We start from the raw sequence: 15822 nt of genomic DNA, 5'->3' as shown, positions 1-15822 counted from the left end.
CCTTTCAGGCTGGCTCACATAATTATTAGAGAAGACTTGTATAACTGTCGCCGACTACTCATGTTTTCAGGCCCGTCTCTAAATTTGGTTATTCACAACCTTTATAGCTCAATATTATTGCCTAACTGTGATCATTTTCTAATTATCCTAATAATACCTATTAAATAATTCCCATTAAATCACTTGAACCAGAGCAGCACAGGCCAGCTCAAATACAACTTAACCTAATAAGCATTGGTCATTCATTAAGCACCAGGACAATCTCTTAAAGGGGCTGAATAGAATATGAAACCACAGAGGAATAGCATTATTGCATAAATGTTATTACAAGTGCGAGTGTATTCATTTTGATGCTTGTTTGCAAATCTTCCATTTGGGTGCCTTTGGGGCCCCTCTTCCTGACTTCACTCTCTTAGTCTCCTGCCCCTCGTTCCTCGGCCTCTGTCAGCTACCCAAGGACAATCAAAGAGAAAAGGACCCATAAACTTAACAGGGGAATTAAATTACCAAGGATATAAGGGGAATGAATGGAATCCATCTTCCGTCTGCCCAGTGTACCTTTGAAAACACCCCAAGCTGATTTTCAGTCTCTCAGCCTTTTATTTGGAGCTGAGGAAATATTTGTCAGGAGCTTTTAAGAATTTGATTTCCCTCAGATACATCTCAAGCCGTCATAATTAGAGGCAACAGCTTTAAAGGGCCCCATGTGAGGATATTTAAAAATAGTTTGTGCAACAATACCAGGTTATCTTTATTGAATGATAAACATGCTGGGAGACACTTTGCACTTCAATAGCCTCGTTCACAAGATGACCTGATAATGGGGAGATGATTTGCTCCATTTTTCAGGTCAAGCCTCAGAGACCAAGTTGGGCTTGACAAGGCGAGGCATAAGAGCCTGTGCCTTGCCTATGTCAGGCCCCGGGGTTGAGTACCCAGGGCCACAGAGAGAAAACAAACAAGAAGAATCTGGGGCCAGGGGAGTTCGGCTCAATTCCCCGGGACACACAGCCCAGACACAGAGGAAGGGAAACTGCATACAGGGCTATTTGGCGCCAATACCTCTGCTGCCTCGCCATAGCCCACTGCTTCTCCAGCACACAAACATGCCCTCACTTGGTCAGCTCATCCTTTTCATCGCAATGCTCAAGGGACCATACGTGGTGCCAGGGATCATAGAACCTGGGTCAGTCATGTGCAAGATAAGAGCCTTTCCCGCTGTACTATTGCTTCAGGTCCCACTTGGTTCAGTTTTGCGGAGTGTCTCTCCATGGACCATAAACTCCTCACAGGCAGACGCTGTGTCTAGGTGCTTTTTTTTTTTTTTTTTTGGCTTTTTGGGTCACACCTGGCAATGCACAGGGATTACTCCTGGCTCATGCACTCAGGAATTACTCCTGGCAGTGGTTGGGGGACCATATGGGATGCTGGGAATCGAATCTGGGTCGGCCGCGTGCAAGGCAAATGCCCTACCCACTGTGCTATTGCTCCAGCCCCAGTGTCTAGGTGCTCTTACACACGCTGTGTTCTCATGTCCCACCCATGGCAGGTCTTCACCATGTTAATTCCATTGGGGCCTGAGATTCTGGTGGGAGGACGAACTGCTTCTTTCTCTCCCACATGCCAGGCAACGTGAGAGACATGAGCATCCTATAGGATTTCCTTGTTGATGCCTCTATCATAAGCAAGACACCACTTTTCTCCTCATTTCAGAGGAGAAAACAAAAGCTGGTGAAGGTTTGAACTGTCACTGACCCAGTGTTTTATAGCAAGTAAAAGGACCCACCGCGACCTTGACACCAAGTCCAGGTTTTAAGTGACTCCCCACGTTGCTCAAATATCCACCTCCAGCTCGTGAATTTATCTGAACCTTTGGCCAAGGGCAATCAGCCAGCAGGTGTGAGCTGGAGACCCCAGGACCCTACGGGTCTCGAAGGAATTCTATATTGAAAGACTCGTCTGAGTTTGAAAGTTGAGGCACTTAGGGATTTTTTTCCCCCACAGGTCCATGTGAACAGACCCACAAAGGGTGACAAGGTCTCACCATTCTGCCCAGGGGGGTGGCCTGGTCCCCTTCTCAGCACACTGCCTTGAAGCCCAAGCCCCCTGCGACCCCATCCTTCTGGGGTCACCTACCTGCTTCTCCTCTGTGTGCCTTCTCCAGCCACACACCCTGGATCTCCAACGCCCTCTGCTTCTCCTCCACCTCCTCCAACTGCCTCTGGATGTCCTGTAACCAAGGCCCGGAGGTCACATGGGGACTTTCAACACACACCGTCACACCAGGGACCCCTCTGAGGATACCTGACTCCCCCAGCACTCAATCCTGTCATTTCCCTTCATCAGTGGGAAATCCAAATCCAAAGGTCTGTGTGAGCTCCACAGTCTCCCGGCAGACCTCAGCCTGGTGCCCTCAGGTGAGCAGTCCCCTTTGCCTTCTAGGCCACCGGGAGCCTCAGCCTCTGACTCTATTCACGGCACCCCTGGGATGGTCCCGAGTGTTTCATTCACCCTCAGAGCAGGGCCAAGGCTTGGAGGCTCACACGCGTGATCACATCCCATTTCCCCAGGATGAACCAGCAGATGCCTCCTCATCTCTGACCCGGAGCCGGAGCCCTAGGCAGCTCGTGGCCTGGGCGTTCCTTCCTCAGTCTGCCCTGTGACTGACCTGAGCATCTGCACCCTGGGGCTAAGGCCCAGGGGCCTTGGACGGCACAAGTGCAGGATGGCTCGTTATTAATAACAGCAGGTTTTAAGACCAGACACAAGAGGTTCACAGCCTCTGGGGACAGCCTCATCCCTTCCTGCCTAAGCTGTTCAGGCACCCCCTGCCTCATTGGCACCAACCTGCCCATTCTCCCCTCCTAGCTAGTTTTCACTGCTATATTTTTGGGAAGGAAAAACTATTGGAAAACCTCTCTTCTATTAATTTTTGTAATTTTTTTTGGGGGGGGAGGTGTTGTTTTTGAGCCACACTCCGCAGTGTTCAGAGCTTGCTCCTGTTTCTGTGCTCAGGGTTATTCCTGGTGGTAGGCAGGGAATCAGATGGGGTGCTGGGGATCAAACCCAGGTCAGTTGCATTGCAAGGCAAGTGACTCGCCTGCTCTACTCTCTCTCCGGCCCTTTTAGCTTTGTTCATCTGCACCAGCACTGTCTGTTTTCAAACACTGGGCAGCCAAAAGGCATGTCTCTTGGCAGGATGGACCTTGCACCTGGCAGACCAGGCCTGGGAAAAGCTGGTAGCTGTTTGGGCAGGTAGAGCAGGTGCGTGCCTCCTCTTCCTCACTCAGCACTCTTGTGCCTCTTCCTCCTCTACCCCACCCTCTTCTGGGGCTCCTGCCTGAATTCAGGGCTATAATTTCCAAACACAGGTCAGGCCGTGAGAAGTCTGAGATCAGAGGGAGAGCCTGAGCAGCCCCCAGGCTTGGCGTGTCCTGGTTCAGATCTTGTAAAGCCCCAAACGCAAAACCGGAAGTAGATTGGACTCTCTAGCCACTCCTAGTTTTCTGCTCTCTTCCTCTCTGTCTCCCTCATAATGACACTTCAATCTTTATAGGCTTGTTTCTTGCTGACACGGAACTGAATTGCTAAAGGAAGGGAAACTTCGAAGTGATTTTTATTCCAGAGGGCTGTGATCATAGCTGACTGGTTTCCTCCCCACCCCCAGTGGTGACTGTGTTTTGTTGGTGACTGGTGATGTTTGTGGGGGAGGACTTGGGACACATCTGGTGATTTGCTCAGAGGTTACTCCTGGCGGGGCACTGGGGAGGGGGGAGGTCATACGTGCTATGTGAGGGGTGGAATCCAGGTGGACCACATGCAAGGCAAGTGCCCTATGCTCTAGAGTGTCTCTCTAGACCCAATGAGTCTGTGTTTGTATGTGGAGGAAGTAATTTGGGTTCAGTGAGGCCATCATTTATGAAGACTACATGAGGACCTTGTGGAGGGACCAGACACTGATGAGATCTCGCTGTGTGTACACAGGCATAGGCTGCAGGCGGACCTGGGGCAGGCAGCTGGTGATGGTGAGGCCGAGAAGCCTCAGACCCAACCCCAAGCGATCCTGGATCTTGAATGTCCAGCCTCAAGGACAATATCCCAGTGTATCGCCTGCTGGGATGGAAGCCTGAGCTATCAGTTGTAGTCACCATTGTTTAGATAACTCAGGTGAGGGGCTGGAGTGATAGTACAGTGTGGGGTGGGTAAGGTGTTTGTCTTGCATGCAGCCACCCCAGGTTTGATTCCCGGTATCCCATATGGTGCTCTGAGCCCACCAGGAGTAATTTCTGACTGCAGAGTCAGGAGTAATCCCTGATATTTTCGGGTATGGCCCAAACTCCTCCTTCAAAAAAATATAGAGAATTGAAGTGAACGCCTTAAAGATACGGAGGCTAACAGGTTAGGACTCAAAGGTTATTCTAGTTCTTTCATTCCACCTAAGTCTGGAGTGAAAAAAATAAAGAGGGTGGATAGGTGGGTTTGCCAATCCACATCACAAAGATTCAGGCTTGGTCTCAGAAAGAAATGTGGGGCTGAAGAGATCATACAGGGGTTAAGGGATTGGCCTTGCATGTTGCTCTCCCCAGTTCTGTCCCTGATACTGTGTGGTTCCCGGAGCATCTGCTGGTTACAACCTGGAAGACTCCAAGCACCACCAGCAAGGGCAAAGGTCATCCCTGGTACCACGAAGCCTGGCAGCACCATATCCCGGGTCATGACTATGAGTGTCTGGAACCAGTTGACTGAGAATTGTTGGGAGGGGTGCTCCCTGCTTGGGAGACCCCGTCCCCCCAACCCAACTCAAGAGTGAGCAGAGGCTGGTTGTGGAAAGTTTCCCTGTGTGTTGGTGGAAGGGGTGACCCCTAAATCAGTCTCTGTTATAGGTAGAGGTTGAACTGTGCGGGGGGGGGGGGGGCTTTCTGATCTAAAACAACCTATAGGACAGCATGGTCAGATGCAGAGGAAAGTGGACAAAGAGGTGTAAGAGTACACCAGGCTAACGCAAGTGGTCATTCTAAATCCTGTCCTTGCCCCCATGTTCTCTGTGGCTGGTCTGGGGGCCAGAGGAGAGGGAGACTGCCCAACTCTCATGGGTCACGGGGCCCATCTGTGGCAGAGCAGGCAAGGCCATCTTGGGCAGAAACATCTCAGTGAACAAAAGACCTGGGAATCGGTATCAGAAGGCAGGATCCTTCCGCTTTCAGCTCATTTTGGACTAGAGGGGCTGCGTCACTGTCAGCTTAGGAGAGACATGGTCAGGAATTAGGGAGCGGGGCCTGCTTTCTCTGGGACTGAATAAAGGCCCCCACTATGACGCCAGAGTCCGGCTGCATCCCAGTGTCTGGACCCAGGTCTACATGGGGGATGTGGGGACTGTGATTAGTTCCACACCAGGCTCTCCAGGCCCCGGGTTCCCAGGGGGCTAATCAGGGCCTCTGGAACAGCCCGGACCTGGTTGCTCGGGAAAGAGGGACTGATGTTGTCCACCATCCACGCCAATCCCACACATACTCCCTGCATAGGTGCCCGTGCCCAGCCCCCTTCACCCCTCAGGTATTTATTTTTTCCCTGACCTGTGCTTTATAAAGGCGTTTCAGTTCTGCTTGCTTGGCCAGTTGCTTTGTTTCCCTTTCCAGCTTCTTTCTTCTTTTAAGTGTCTTCCTCTCCTATAAAGATCCAAAGAGAAAAATAAATGTCTGAGGGAAAGAGGGCTGACGTTTATAAAATTCATCAAATCCCGTGGGCTTTGCCCTCTCCAACCCACGGCCTCCGGGTGGTCTCAGCTTCTAGAAACCATGAAGCCCAATAGGAGCTTCTGTGCTGGGATGGTTAATCTGTGTTAAGACACGGGTGTCATGAGCCACCTATGACCGCTGGACACTAGAATGAGGAGAATAAGAGATTCTATTATTTTTTTAAATATTATATTAGTGAATCACCGTGAGGTACAGTTACAAACTCATGAACTTTTGTGTCTGCATTTCACTCATACAGTGATCGTTTACCCATCCCTCCACCAGTGCCCATTCTCCTCCACCAATGCTCCCAGTATCCCTCCCACTACCCCCACCCCATCCCCCACCACCCCACCCTGCTCCGCGGCAGGGCATTCCCTTTTGTTCTCTCTCCTTTTGGGTGTTGTAGTTTACCATAGAGGTATTGAGTGGTCATCATGTTCGGTCTATAGTCTACTTTCAGCATGCGAGATTCTATTTTAATTTAATTTTTAAGGAATTTAAATAGTCCCATGAAGTAAATGCTAGTTTGTGTAACTGGTGTGTGTGTGTGTGTGTAGAGGGTATGTGTGGGAATGCAGGTGGAAGTGACTTTATAGAGAACCGATTTAGTTCAGGTAGAGGAAGAGATAATAAAGAATTATACTCTCTTTGTATATACATTATAGTTTTTTCTACCACAAGGCCCAAAGATGACAGACTGGGGACAAACTCACGTGCACACACACACACACACACACACACACACACACACACACACACACACTTTAAAAAAACCCTCACAGCCACTAAAACAGTCCTTAGTCTGAATATGACTTACCTCATTAAAACTGGAAATAGATAAATATATATAAATAATTTAGTACCATGTTATTTCAGTGTAAATATTTTTAAATTTAACAGAAAAGAAGACAGTGTTTCTTGGCTTGAGGTCAGCAGAGGATCGTCCTTCCTTCGTTTGTTTTGTTTGTCCCAACACACCAGTAATGGCCCTGGCTTCTAGGTGTGCTTGTGCCAGTTGCACACAGACACTGTGGGTCCTAGTGCTGCCGCTGCAGCTGCAGGGGAGCAAGAGGGACGGGCGCAGTGGAGAGACCAGCGCTCCGGGGAACGTGTCTGGGTGAGGCCCCACAGGGAACAATGGTGGAACCAGGAGCCGCTGAGGGCTGCTGTCGCCTTCCTGCTGGGCTGTGTGAGTTTCAGCAAGTCACCACTCTCCGGCCTTGGTGTCCTCCCTTGAGAGGTGCCGGGATGCAGGGTCGCCAGGGAGCCATGCAGTAAGGGGCGAGTTAAATGCACCGTGACACGTGCAGAATACTTGGAAAGGGTGTGAGGTCAACAGTGGCTACCAGGATTTTTGTTATTATTAGCATGACTATAGTATTATGACCTGATTCTAATTTAATATAATCTATTTTCCATGTACGTATGTGTAGCTGTAAGGGTTTATCTACTCTACCTACAGGTTGGGCAGCAAAATACATATTCGAATCGGGCTACTTTGCCGGGAGTCTGCCTTCTTTGCACACACCCATCAGCTTTCTACATATTAGGATGGAATTGGAGCATGCCAGAAATTCTCTCCAAATAACGGCAGAGACAAATATGGAATTAAAAAAAAAATGATTACAGCTAGGCTGATACCTGGACATTCAAAACTGTGGTTGAACAGAATGTTTTCCCATTAAAAGGGTCATAAATTTGTGAGGTGGGAATAAAGATCACACAGTCTTAATTCTAAACTGTGCCAGAGGTTTTGGGTCCGTGAGCCGTGGCAAAGGGTGTGTCTGAAAAGTGTGAGCATGTCCCGGCTCCCTGCGTCCTTGTCATCTCATCACCATTCCCCACTGTGAGTGGAGAAACCTCCATCCCTTCAGGAAAGCAGCTAGCCTGAGGCTTCAGAACATTTACAGATCACCAGAAAATAACACTTATCTCAATGACAACGTGCCATTTTTTTTTTTTTTTTAGAATTCTCTTAGGATCTAGAATCTTATAGATCTTCATCCTTGGGAGAAAATGTTCACCCTCAGAACTCAGATTTATTCCATGTCTTATCTTCTCTGTTTTGAGGGGACAACATGTAGACTAACTGACAATCCCAGAGTGGGGGTTCTGAATCTCTTGGATGGGGGGGAACCCCGCAGTTAGAAAGCCAGAATCTTTATGGAGGGGTTGGGGAAGAGTCATGATCCTGGGGTTGTTAGAAAAGACCACCCAACTCAATCAGGATGGGAGTTGGTTCATTTGTTTTACAATCTCTCTTTTCCCTTGCCCCTGTGGTGTTTACCAAAAAGTGTTCAGGGGCACCTCTTTGTCATTTTTAGCCCAGCCCTGTGAGCCTTCAGGTTCAGTGATCAGGCCACGTGAGGTGGTGCTGCTGGAGTCTATCAGGGCTACATCCAGGGGTGCTGGGGACCATGCGATGTGTGATATCAAAGCCGGGGCCCCTGCCTGCACTCCAGCCTTTGAGCCATCTGCCCGGCCCTAACAAACACCTTATGCTTCCTCTATACTAATCTTCATAATCAATTCCAGCATTTATTTTGTGCTAGGTACTGGCACACTTCTGATTAATTCCTGTGTATCATCACACTCATTCTTCAAATACACTCTGAAGAAAACCAAAAATTCTGATAGTTGAATACCTTGCCCCAGAGGATGCCACTTAGAGAGCCAGCAGCTGAGCCCAGGTGAGCTGAATTCATCAGCCACGTTCCCTACTCCTGTTTTCTTTGTGCCATGCCCTGATGTGTAGAAAAGACAAAACTTCCCCCCCTAAAGGTAGGCCATCTAACACAAGGTCAAGGGCCGAGGCCTCACTCACTCTGAACACTTGCCAGCCGCAAAGCTGCCAACCCCAAGAGCTTTATCACGGGTGAGCCAAAAAGACCCTAGCGCAAAGACAGTCACTTATTGCCTTTTCTAAAGGATGTGGACATGGAAGAGAGGATGATGTATTAGGTCATGACTGATCACCTCCTGGTATACCACCAGATATTATTTTTAGAGCCTCAATGATGGTGATGATAGATGAGGGGGGAGAGGAAGAGAGAAAAAAAAAGGGAGAGGGGTAGAGAGGAGAATAGAATGGGGGAGGGGAGGAGAGAAGGGAAGCTTGGGGTTTAGAGAGGAAAAGGTCAAGAAGTAGGGCTGGGGAGAGAGAGAGAGAGAGAGAGAGAGAGAGAGAGAGAGAGAGAGAGAGAGAGAGAGAGAGAGATTAGGGCACTTGCCTCCCATGTGGTTGGTCCCAGTTCAATCCCTGACACACATATGATTTGTGAGTATCACTAGGAGTGATCCTTGAGCACAGAGTCAGAAGTGTTCCTGAGCACATCTGGGTATGGTCCCACCCTTGGCCCCACATTAAAAAAAATCCATTTAAAAGAATAAAATGGTCAAGGACGGAGAAAGAGAAGGGGTAGAGGCAGTCAAGCTTCTGGTAGAATGTCCCAGACGCACAGTGGCATGGCAGGGTGGGTAAGGTGGCGTGGAGCAGGGGTAGAGTGAGGAAGACCAACCTCCAGCTTCCTGTGCAAATATTCATTAGGGCTGATGCAAGCTCTGAGTCCTGTGGCCGGGACATACTTGCACCAGGCAGAATTTTGAAAAAGAGAGAGGAAAAACATCTTTCCTTGTTCTAGAAAGATGAGTCCTCAGGAAGTCACCCCTTTGCAGCTTCCCCTCCTGTCAGAAGCCAGGGGAATGGGCAACCTTTCCCACAGGTCAGCTTCAGCCACCAGGGGCTCTGCTTGGGCCGGGGGGGAGGACAAGAGCTGTTGGTAAGGCTCATCCTGGGCCCCAGGTCTGGGTCCGCCCAGGTATCCGTGCTGCTCCACTCTGAGTCTCCAGGAGTGGGGGACAATGGCTGGTCTGGGGTCTCTGCCTTGCTTCAGTACAGAATTAACTTAGGGGCTGAGAAGAGTAGTGAGAAAATCTCAAATATCAACACAGCGCACAGAACCTGCATGGAATATCAACTCATCAGAGATGCCCCACAGTTAAACAGAAAAAAATCATATATATAGTCTCTCTCTCTCTCTCTCTCTCTCTCTCTCTCTCTCTCTCTCTCTGTCTCTCTCTCTCTCTCATACACACTACACACACACACACACACACACACACACACACACACACACACACACACACACACACACACCATACCAGCCCCTGCTGACTCGCTCCAAGCCCAGCCTTGGGGAGCTGGAACCCCTGAGTGACTTGAGATGCCGCCAAAGCTCCTAATGCCAGATATGGAAAAGTTGAGTCTAAGTAAATACATTTGGTTCTCTCCCTTGCTCCTCAGATCCTCTCTGCTCCAAAAAATAAACACTGCCAGAGCAGGGAGCTGCTTCTCCATCCCCTGGGGCAGCATTTTCTGTCCAGCCACTCACCCCCCAACCCCTCCGCCCCCAGTGAAAATTCTCCAGCCCCAGCGGGTAAAGAAAACAACAGTTTGGTTTATTCCCGGGATGCATTTCTCTGTGCAACCAACAGACGTATTTAAAGACACAGACTTAGGTTTTTAGGTTTTTATTTCCCTTTTGGGGTGTGTGTGTGTGTGTGGGGGGGTGTTCCTAGACAGTGCTTAAGTGGTTCAGGGGCTGCGCTGGAGATTCTGGGCCAATCAAGCTGTCAGTTTAGTACAAAGACACAAGGAAGTGATATTGCTCTGGACCCGTAGTGCCAAGGACCCCCAGGACTCCCTAGTAATGTTGGGGGCCTCCTGGGCTGCCCCCAATTATGCTGGGTGGACAGGGTGGTGCTAGGGATTGAACCCAGGTCAGACATGTGCCCTCATCCAGTCCCTCTTGTGTTTCTCACTCTCTGGACATGGAGCTCCTGGAAGTACCAGGCAGAAATACTGATGCTCCTAACGCAAGCAGGAGGACACCCTCACCCAGGGGAACCAGCACCCCGTGAACTCTGCCTTTGTGGGGCTTTTCGGAACACCCCACCTCGATGAAGCTGTATGGTTCGTTTCGTATTTCTTATTAGAACAAACCTAACATTTTCCATGCAATCTGCTGCGAGTGCTTCTTAAATGAAGTTGTGCTCCCCCCAGGGACACGTGCCTTTGCTGGTTGTCATTTTTTCGAGGCTTTGCTTGCTGGACCACATTCTACATCCACTTTCAGAGTGGCAGTCACCAAAGGGTCTCAAGGAAATATGTCTGGCGTTAGTTTTGCTTCCCTGACCACCCCCCGCCCCCCGCCCACCTCCTATCCCAATTTGAGTCTCTGAGAAAGGCAAGCTGCTAAAGTTTTAAAAGAAGAGGAAAAAGAGAATTCTTGGGGTGTCCCAGGTAGAGAGAGCGGCTGCTGTCAGATGCAATGAAACGTGAGCCTCCTAATGAAACCACCGCAGCTGGAGCCCACATTGGCGGTGCAATCTGGAGGGTAAACGGTCTGCGCGAGCCAAGGCCCTTACGGGCTTGCCAAGAGCTGTTACCTTTGACTGCAAAGAAGGCAGAGGATCAAATTCTTCATCCACTGAGGAGGAGGCCGTGGAGGAGGTGGAGGAGAGCGTCTCTGCCTCAGGCTTGTTGCTGGAGAGGCACTGAGGGCCTGGAGTGGGAAAGAAATCTCAGTGACCTCCTAAATTCCTTCCCCGCTTCTTGACCCTCAGCCACCAGCCCCTCACTCTGGCCCCCCTCCCATCTCCTGCCCACCCCTCACTGCACCTGCCACGATCTCGAGGAGGCAGTACCTAAGGGCAACTGAAAATTTGGCCCACCACGTTAATTACATTTCTGGGTTGCTGCCAAGAGCTTTGTAGCTCTCTTTTCAAATTAAAAAAAAAAAGGTATTATGCAGAAATCAATTAATTCCTTAAACACCATTTATATGGTGTGTTGTTTAGAATGCATTCAGAGATGAAATCTATTATTAAAATGCCTGCCCGGAGTTAGCAAAGTTACCTAAATGCTTGTGTAAGGTTCGTTCTGTGGAGTAATTGAATGCAAAAAAAAAAAAAAAGTCCAAGCCAGCTCTTAAACAAATTGCCCTTCTGCGGCTCACAGCATCTGGCACCCATTTTTACTACATGACATCTGCTCAGTGTAAAAGAGCTGGCGTCAGAATGTCTGGTCATAGAAAAAAAAATCCCAAATGTAATCAGAAGCAAAAGGACTCTAAGCTTAAGGTTTTATCACATAGTCTCATGCAACATAAATATTTCATTAATTATGGCTAAACAAATGCCACTTTTATTTTCCCAACTTGCAGATATTATCACATCATGGAAGTGATGATTCAAATGCCAGGAAAGGCCATTGAAGATAGAGAAACTCAACAGTGCAGGGCCCGCAGGGAGGCCGGGGGCAGGGGAGATGCCAACTTGGAACAAGAGGAAGGTGGGGAGAGGTGGCAAGGTGCCCACGTTAACTAGGAATCCTTTGTGATCTCGCGGTGGCCCATGTGTGACAAAGTCTTCAAGGTGCCACGGGAGGCTTCTGTTCTTCACAGCAAGAACATCTGCCCCAACATATCAACCTGATGCAGAGTTAATGATTAATATCTGCCTTCACTCCTGCAGGACACCCACTATCAGAGCCAGCTAGGACCCTGCCATTGGCTAATCTTTACTCTCCGGCAGTGCGGCTTAAATCTGAATAGAAATATGTATTGGGTAGGGAGGGAGGTTGATTCTCTTCAGCCTGCTTTTCCCTCCCCATAATTTTCAGCTATTCACCCCAGTGGGAGAGGCCAAGTTTTTCAAAATAAGGGCAATTTTCACCTCCAGGAGCACACATTTACATATGCTACTCTCTCTGATGCAAAGCAACGCAAAATGTCTCTTTAATAACACAGCTTCTCTGGGGAGGGAGTTAACTGTTTTCCACTTTGATTTTGCCAGATGGGAAAACTCAGGTAAAGATGGGTTCCCAAAACAGCATCATAACACAAGAAGGCACGAGAGTGTCTCACTTCCCGCTTTCCTACAGTGCAAGTTTGAAGGAACAGATTTCATCTCCCTGAGTTTTGGGGATCAGGATTACAAACAGGGAAGGAGAAAGATAATCAATGTGAAGAACCTAGCATGGGGCCTGGTTTGTTGTGGGTGATTTCATAAATATTGTCAGCATCGGGTAATACTTCATCATTATTATTGGTCCAAATGAACAATACCACAATACCAGATTCCCTGCCCCCCATCTGAAAATAGTGCATTCTTGGGAGAATTTTCCAAAGCCAAACTGGCATAAAGTAAAGAAGCAATTACCATTAATTTACATGGAAAAAATTTTGAGTGTTCCCAGACCCCAGCTGCCTCATTATACCAAATAACATGTAAGAACTAAAATATTACTAATCTGTAGTAAAAGTGGGACTGAGAGGTGCAAGCAATAGTTCAGCAGGTAAAGCATTTGCCTTGCACACAGCTGACCCACGTTCGATCCCCGGCACACCATGTGGTCCTCTGAGTCTTCCAGAAATGATTTCTGAGTGCAGAGCCAGGAGTAATCCCCAAGAACTGCCAGTATGACACAAAAACAAAAACAAAAGAAGGAATGATATGGCAAATGCAAAGTCTGTATAAAGGAGATTCTGGGAGAAGCTGAGCTGAGCTATCCACAGCACCTGGCTGCAACATTCTACTTGGACTGTAATGAAGCAACTGATTCTGGGATTGATCTCCCAGAGTTCTTGAATTTTGGATGGAGCTCTTGAAGTTAGGACAAAAAATATGAAGGGCAGCAGGCAGGGAAAATGGGCAATTGAGAAGAGAAGAAATGAGGTGGTGCCCATAATCACCTCCTTAGAGCCACTTTCTAGACTCTAAGTAGAAAGAACATGAATCTAAACAGAGGGCAGGAAAGTCACTGCATTGAAAAGACAGAGCAGGAGTGTGAGAGGGTTGAGGTAGTTGGAATGTGTGGACCCAGACAAGACACTGGAGAGGAGGGAGCTACACAGGAAAAGAGCTCATTCAGAAATGAGCATCTTATTCCTAGTCAGCCAGAGGTGGCACACAGAAAGAAAGTGCATGAGTTGGGCAAACGGCTGAAGGTAGTCTTCAGACTAACTAATCTGTCAAGTTTTATTGACCTGGGGAATATTCAGGACTTACCAGTTAGGACTGGAGTGATAGCACAGTAGATAGGGTGTTTGCCTTGCATGCAGCTGACCTGGGGTTTGATTCCTCCGTCCCTCTCGGAGAGCCCGGCAAGCTACCGAGAGTATCTCGCCCCCATGGCAGAGCCTGGCAATCGAATACCCGTGGTGTATTCGATATGCCAAAAACAGTAACAACCAGTCTCACAATGGAGATGTTACTGGTGCCCGCTCGAGCAAATAGATGAACAACGGGACAACAGTTCTACAGTGCTACAGTGCTACCCAGTCAGGATAGAATAGATATGGAACACACTGGTAGAGACGATAGCAGAAATACACTTAGAGTGATAGAGATAAATTAGCCTCAGATAAATTAGCAAAGATTCTGCCAGGTTTACCTGAACATTTGTAAAAACAAATCTGATTATTTAATAAATTAAGCCTAGAAATGCACAAAAATGCAACTACTTTACTGTCTCCCAAATATTCTTTACTGCTTAGTTAATATTTTTTAGACAGAGAAAGCAAATCGAAATAAAATGTAACAGTGAGTCAGTAAACAACTAGAATGCTAGGGCTTGAGTGATAGCACAGTGGGTAGGGCATTTGCCTTGCATGTGGCCAACCCGGGTTCGAATCCCAGCATCCCATATGGTCCCCTGAGCACCGCCAGAAGTAATTCCTGAGTGCAGAGCTAGGAGTAACCTCTGTGCATCGCTGGGTGTGATCCAAAAAGCAAAATAAATTAATTAAAAAAATAACTAGAATGCAAAAAGATAGGACAATGGGTCTGACAATCAAAAGTCAACAAATAAAAGACTCAGAAATAACAGAAGTGATGGAATTAATAAACAAGAACTTTTAAAAAGGTCATCATAAATGTGCTAAAAGTATAAAAGAAAGCATAACTAAAATGAGGACAAAGGAGATGATATATGTAAAACCAAATGAAACCTTATAAAGCCAAAAAATGCAAAACCTGAATAAAATGTTCACTGAATTAACTGAACAGATTAAATATTGCAGAGGAAACTATTGAGTGAAATAATATAATGTGGCCAGAGAGGTAGTACAGGGGTTAAGGCATTTCCCTTGCATATGGCTGACCCCCTGTTTGATCCCTTATACCCTGTATGTCTTCCCAACCTCCCCAGAATTGCCAGGAGTGATCCCTGAATGCAGAGTCAGGAATAATTCCTGAGCACAGCCAGCTGTTGCCCAAAGCAAAAAAAAAAAAAAAAAGGAAACAATAGTGATATGAACTACTAAAAATGATACATGGGGAAAGATTGTAAAAAATCTAAAAAATGGAATTCCAACAACCTGACGAACAATATCAAGTTAAAAATACATGTCATTGAAGTGACAGAAGGAGAGAGGGGAGAGCAGGAGCAGAAAAAGTAGTTGACGTAATACTGCTGAAAATAATCCAAATGTAATTATAATTATAAATCCACAGTTCCAAGAAACCCAATAAACCACACTCAAGATAAACACAAAGAAAATCATGGCAAGACTCATGATAATAAGATTGTCAAAACCAGACATAGATAAAATCTTAAAAACAAAGAAAACTGATCTTGCATGCAAAGACACAATGATAAGAATCATCACTGACATCTCATCAGAATCTAAATAAGCCAACGAGACAATGTAATGGCATTAAATTGCTGAAGGAAAAAATGACCAATCAGGAAGCATATGTACGATGAAAGGACCATTCAAAACTAAGCAAAAATAAGGGTATTTTTAAATAATAAGCTAGAATAATGTAATAGGCATGAATGTAAGAGAAATGTTAAAAAACAAAACAAAAACGAAAACCTCTGTTTCAACTTGAGGGGTAGTTAGGAGGCAAGGCCTTGCCTTGTACACAGTCAATCCTGATTGGATTCTCCACACCACAGATGGTCCTTTGAGCACTGTCAGGAGTGATCCCTGAGCACAGAGCCAGAAAAAGCTTCTGAGTACAGCTGTATGTGTCCTACCAAGCCCCCCACCACATCAAAAGAAGTTCTGTGGGAGAA

The 15822-nt window shown here is 47.3% G+C and overlaps 1 protein-coding gene across 1 annotated transcript in view; it reads right to left on the bottom strand.

Moving 5' to 3' along the window:
* The window catches only part of LOC101554674 (F-actin-monooxygenase MICAL2), a 78769-nt gene that overhangs the window by 28480 nt on the left and 34467 nt on the right, over positions 1–15822 (bottom strand). Inside the window, exons 7-9 of the mRNA XM_055143659.1 lie at positions 11187–11302; positions 5574–5666; positions 2137–2230 (exon numbers count right to left, since the gene is read on the bottom strand). Of these exons, the coding sequence (XP_054999634.1) occupies positions 2137–2230; positions 5574–5666; positions 11187–11302 (303 nt within the window). The remainder of the gene's footprint in view (positions 1–2136; positions 2231–5573; positions 5667–11186; positions 11303–15822) is intronic.

This window comes from Sorex araneus, chromosome 6 (assembly GCF_027595985.1).
Source record: "Sorex araneus isolate mSorAra2 chromosome 6, mSorAra2.pri, whole genome shotgun sequence".
Lineage (NCBI taxonomy): Eukaryota > Metazoa > Chordata > Mammalia > Eulipotyphla > Soricidae > Sorex > Sorex araneus.
The sequence above is the reverse complement of the archived record's forward strand: the minus strand, read 5'-3'. Positions and strand labels throughout refer to the sequence as shown.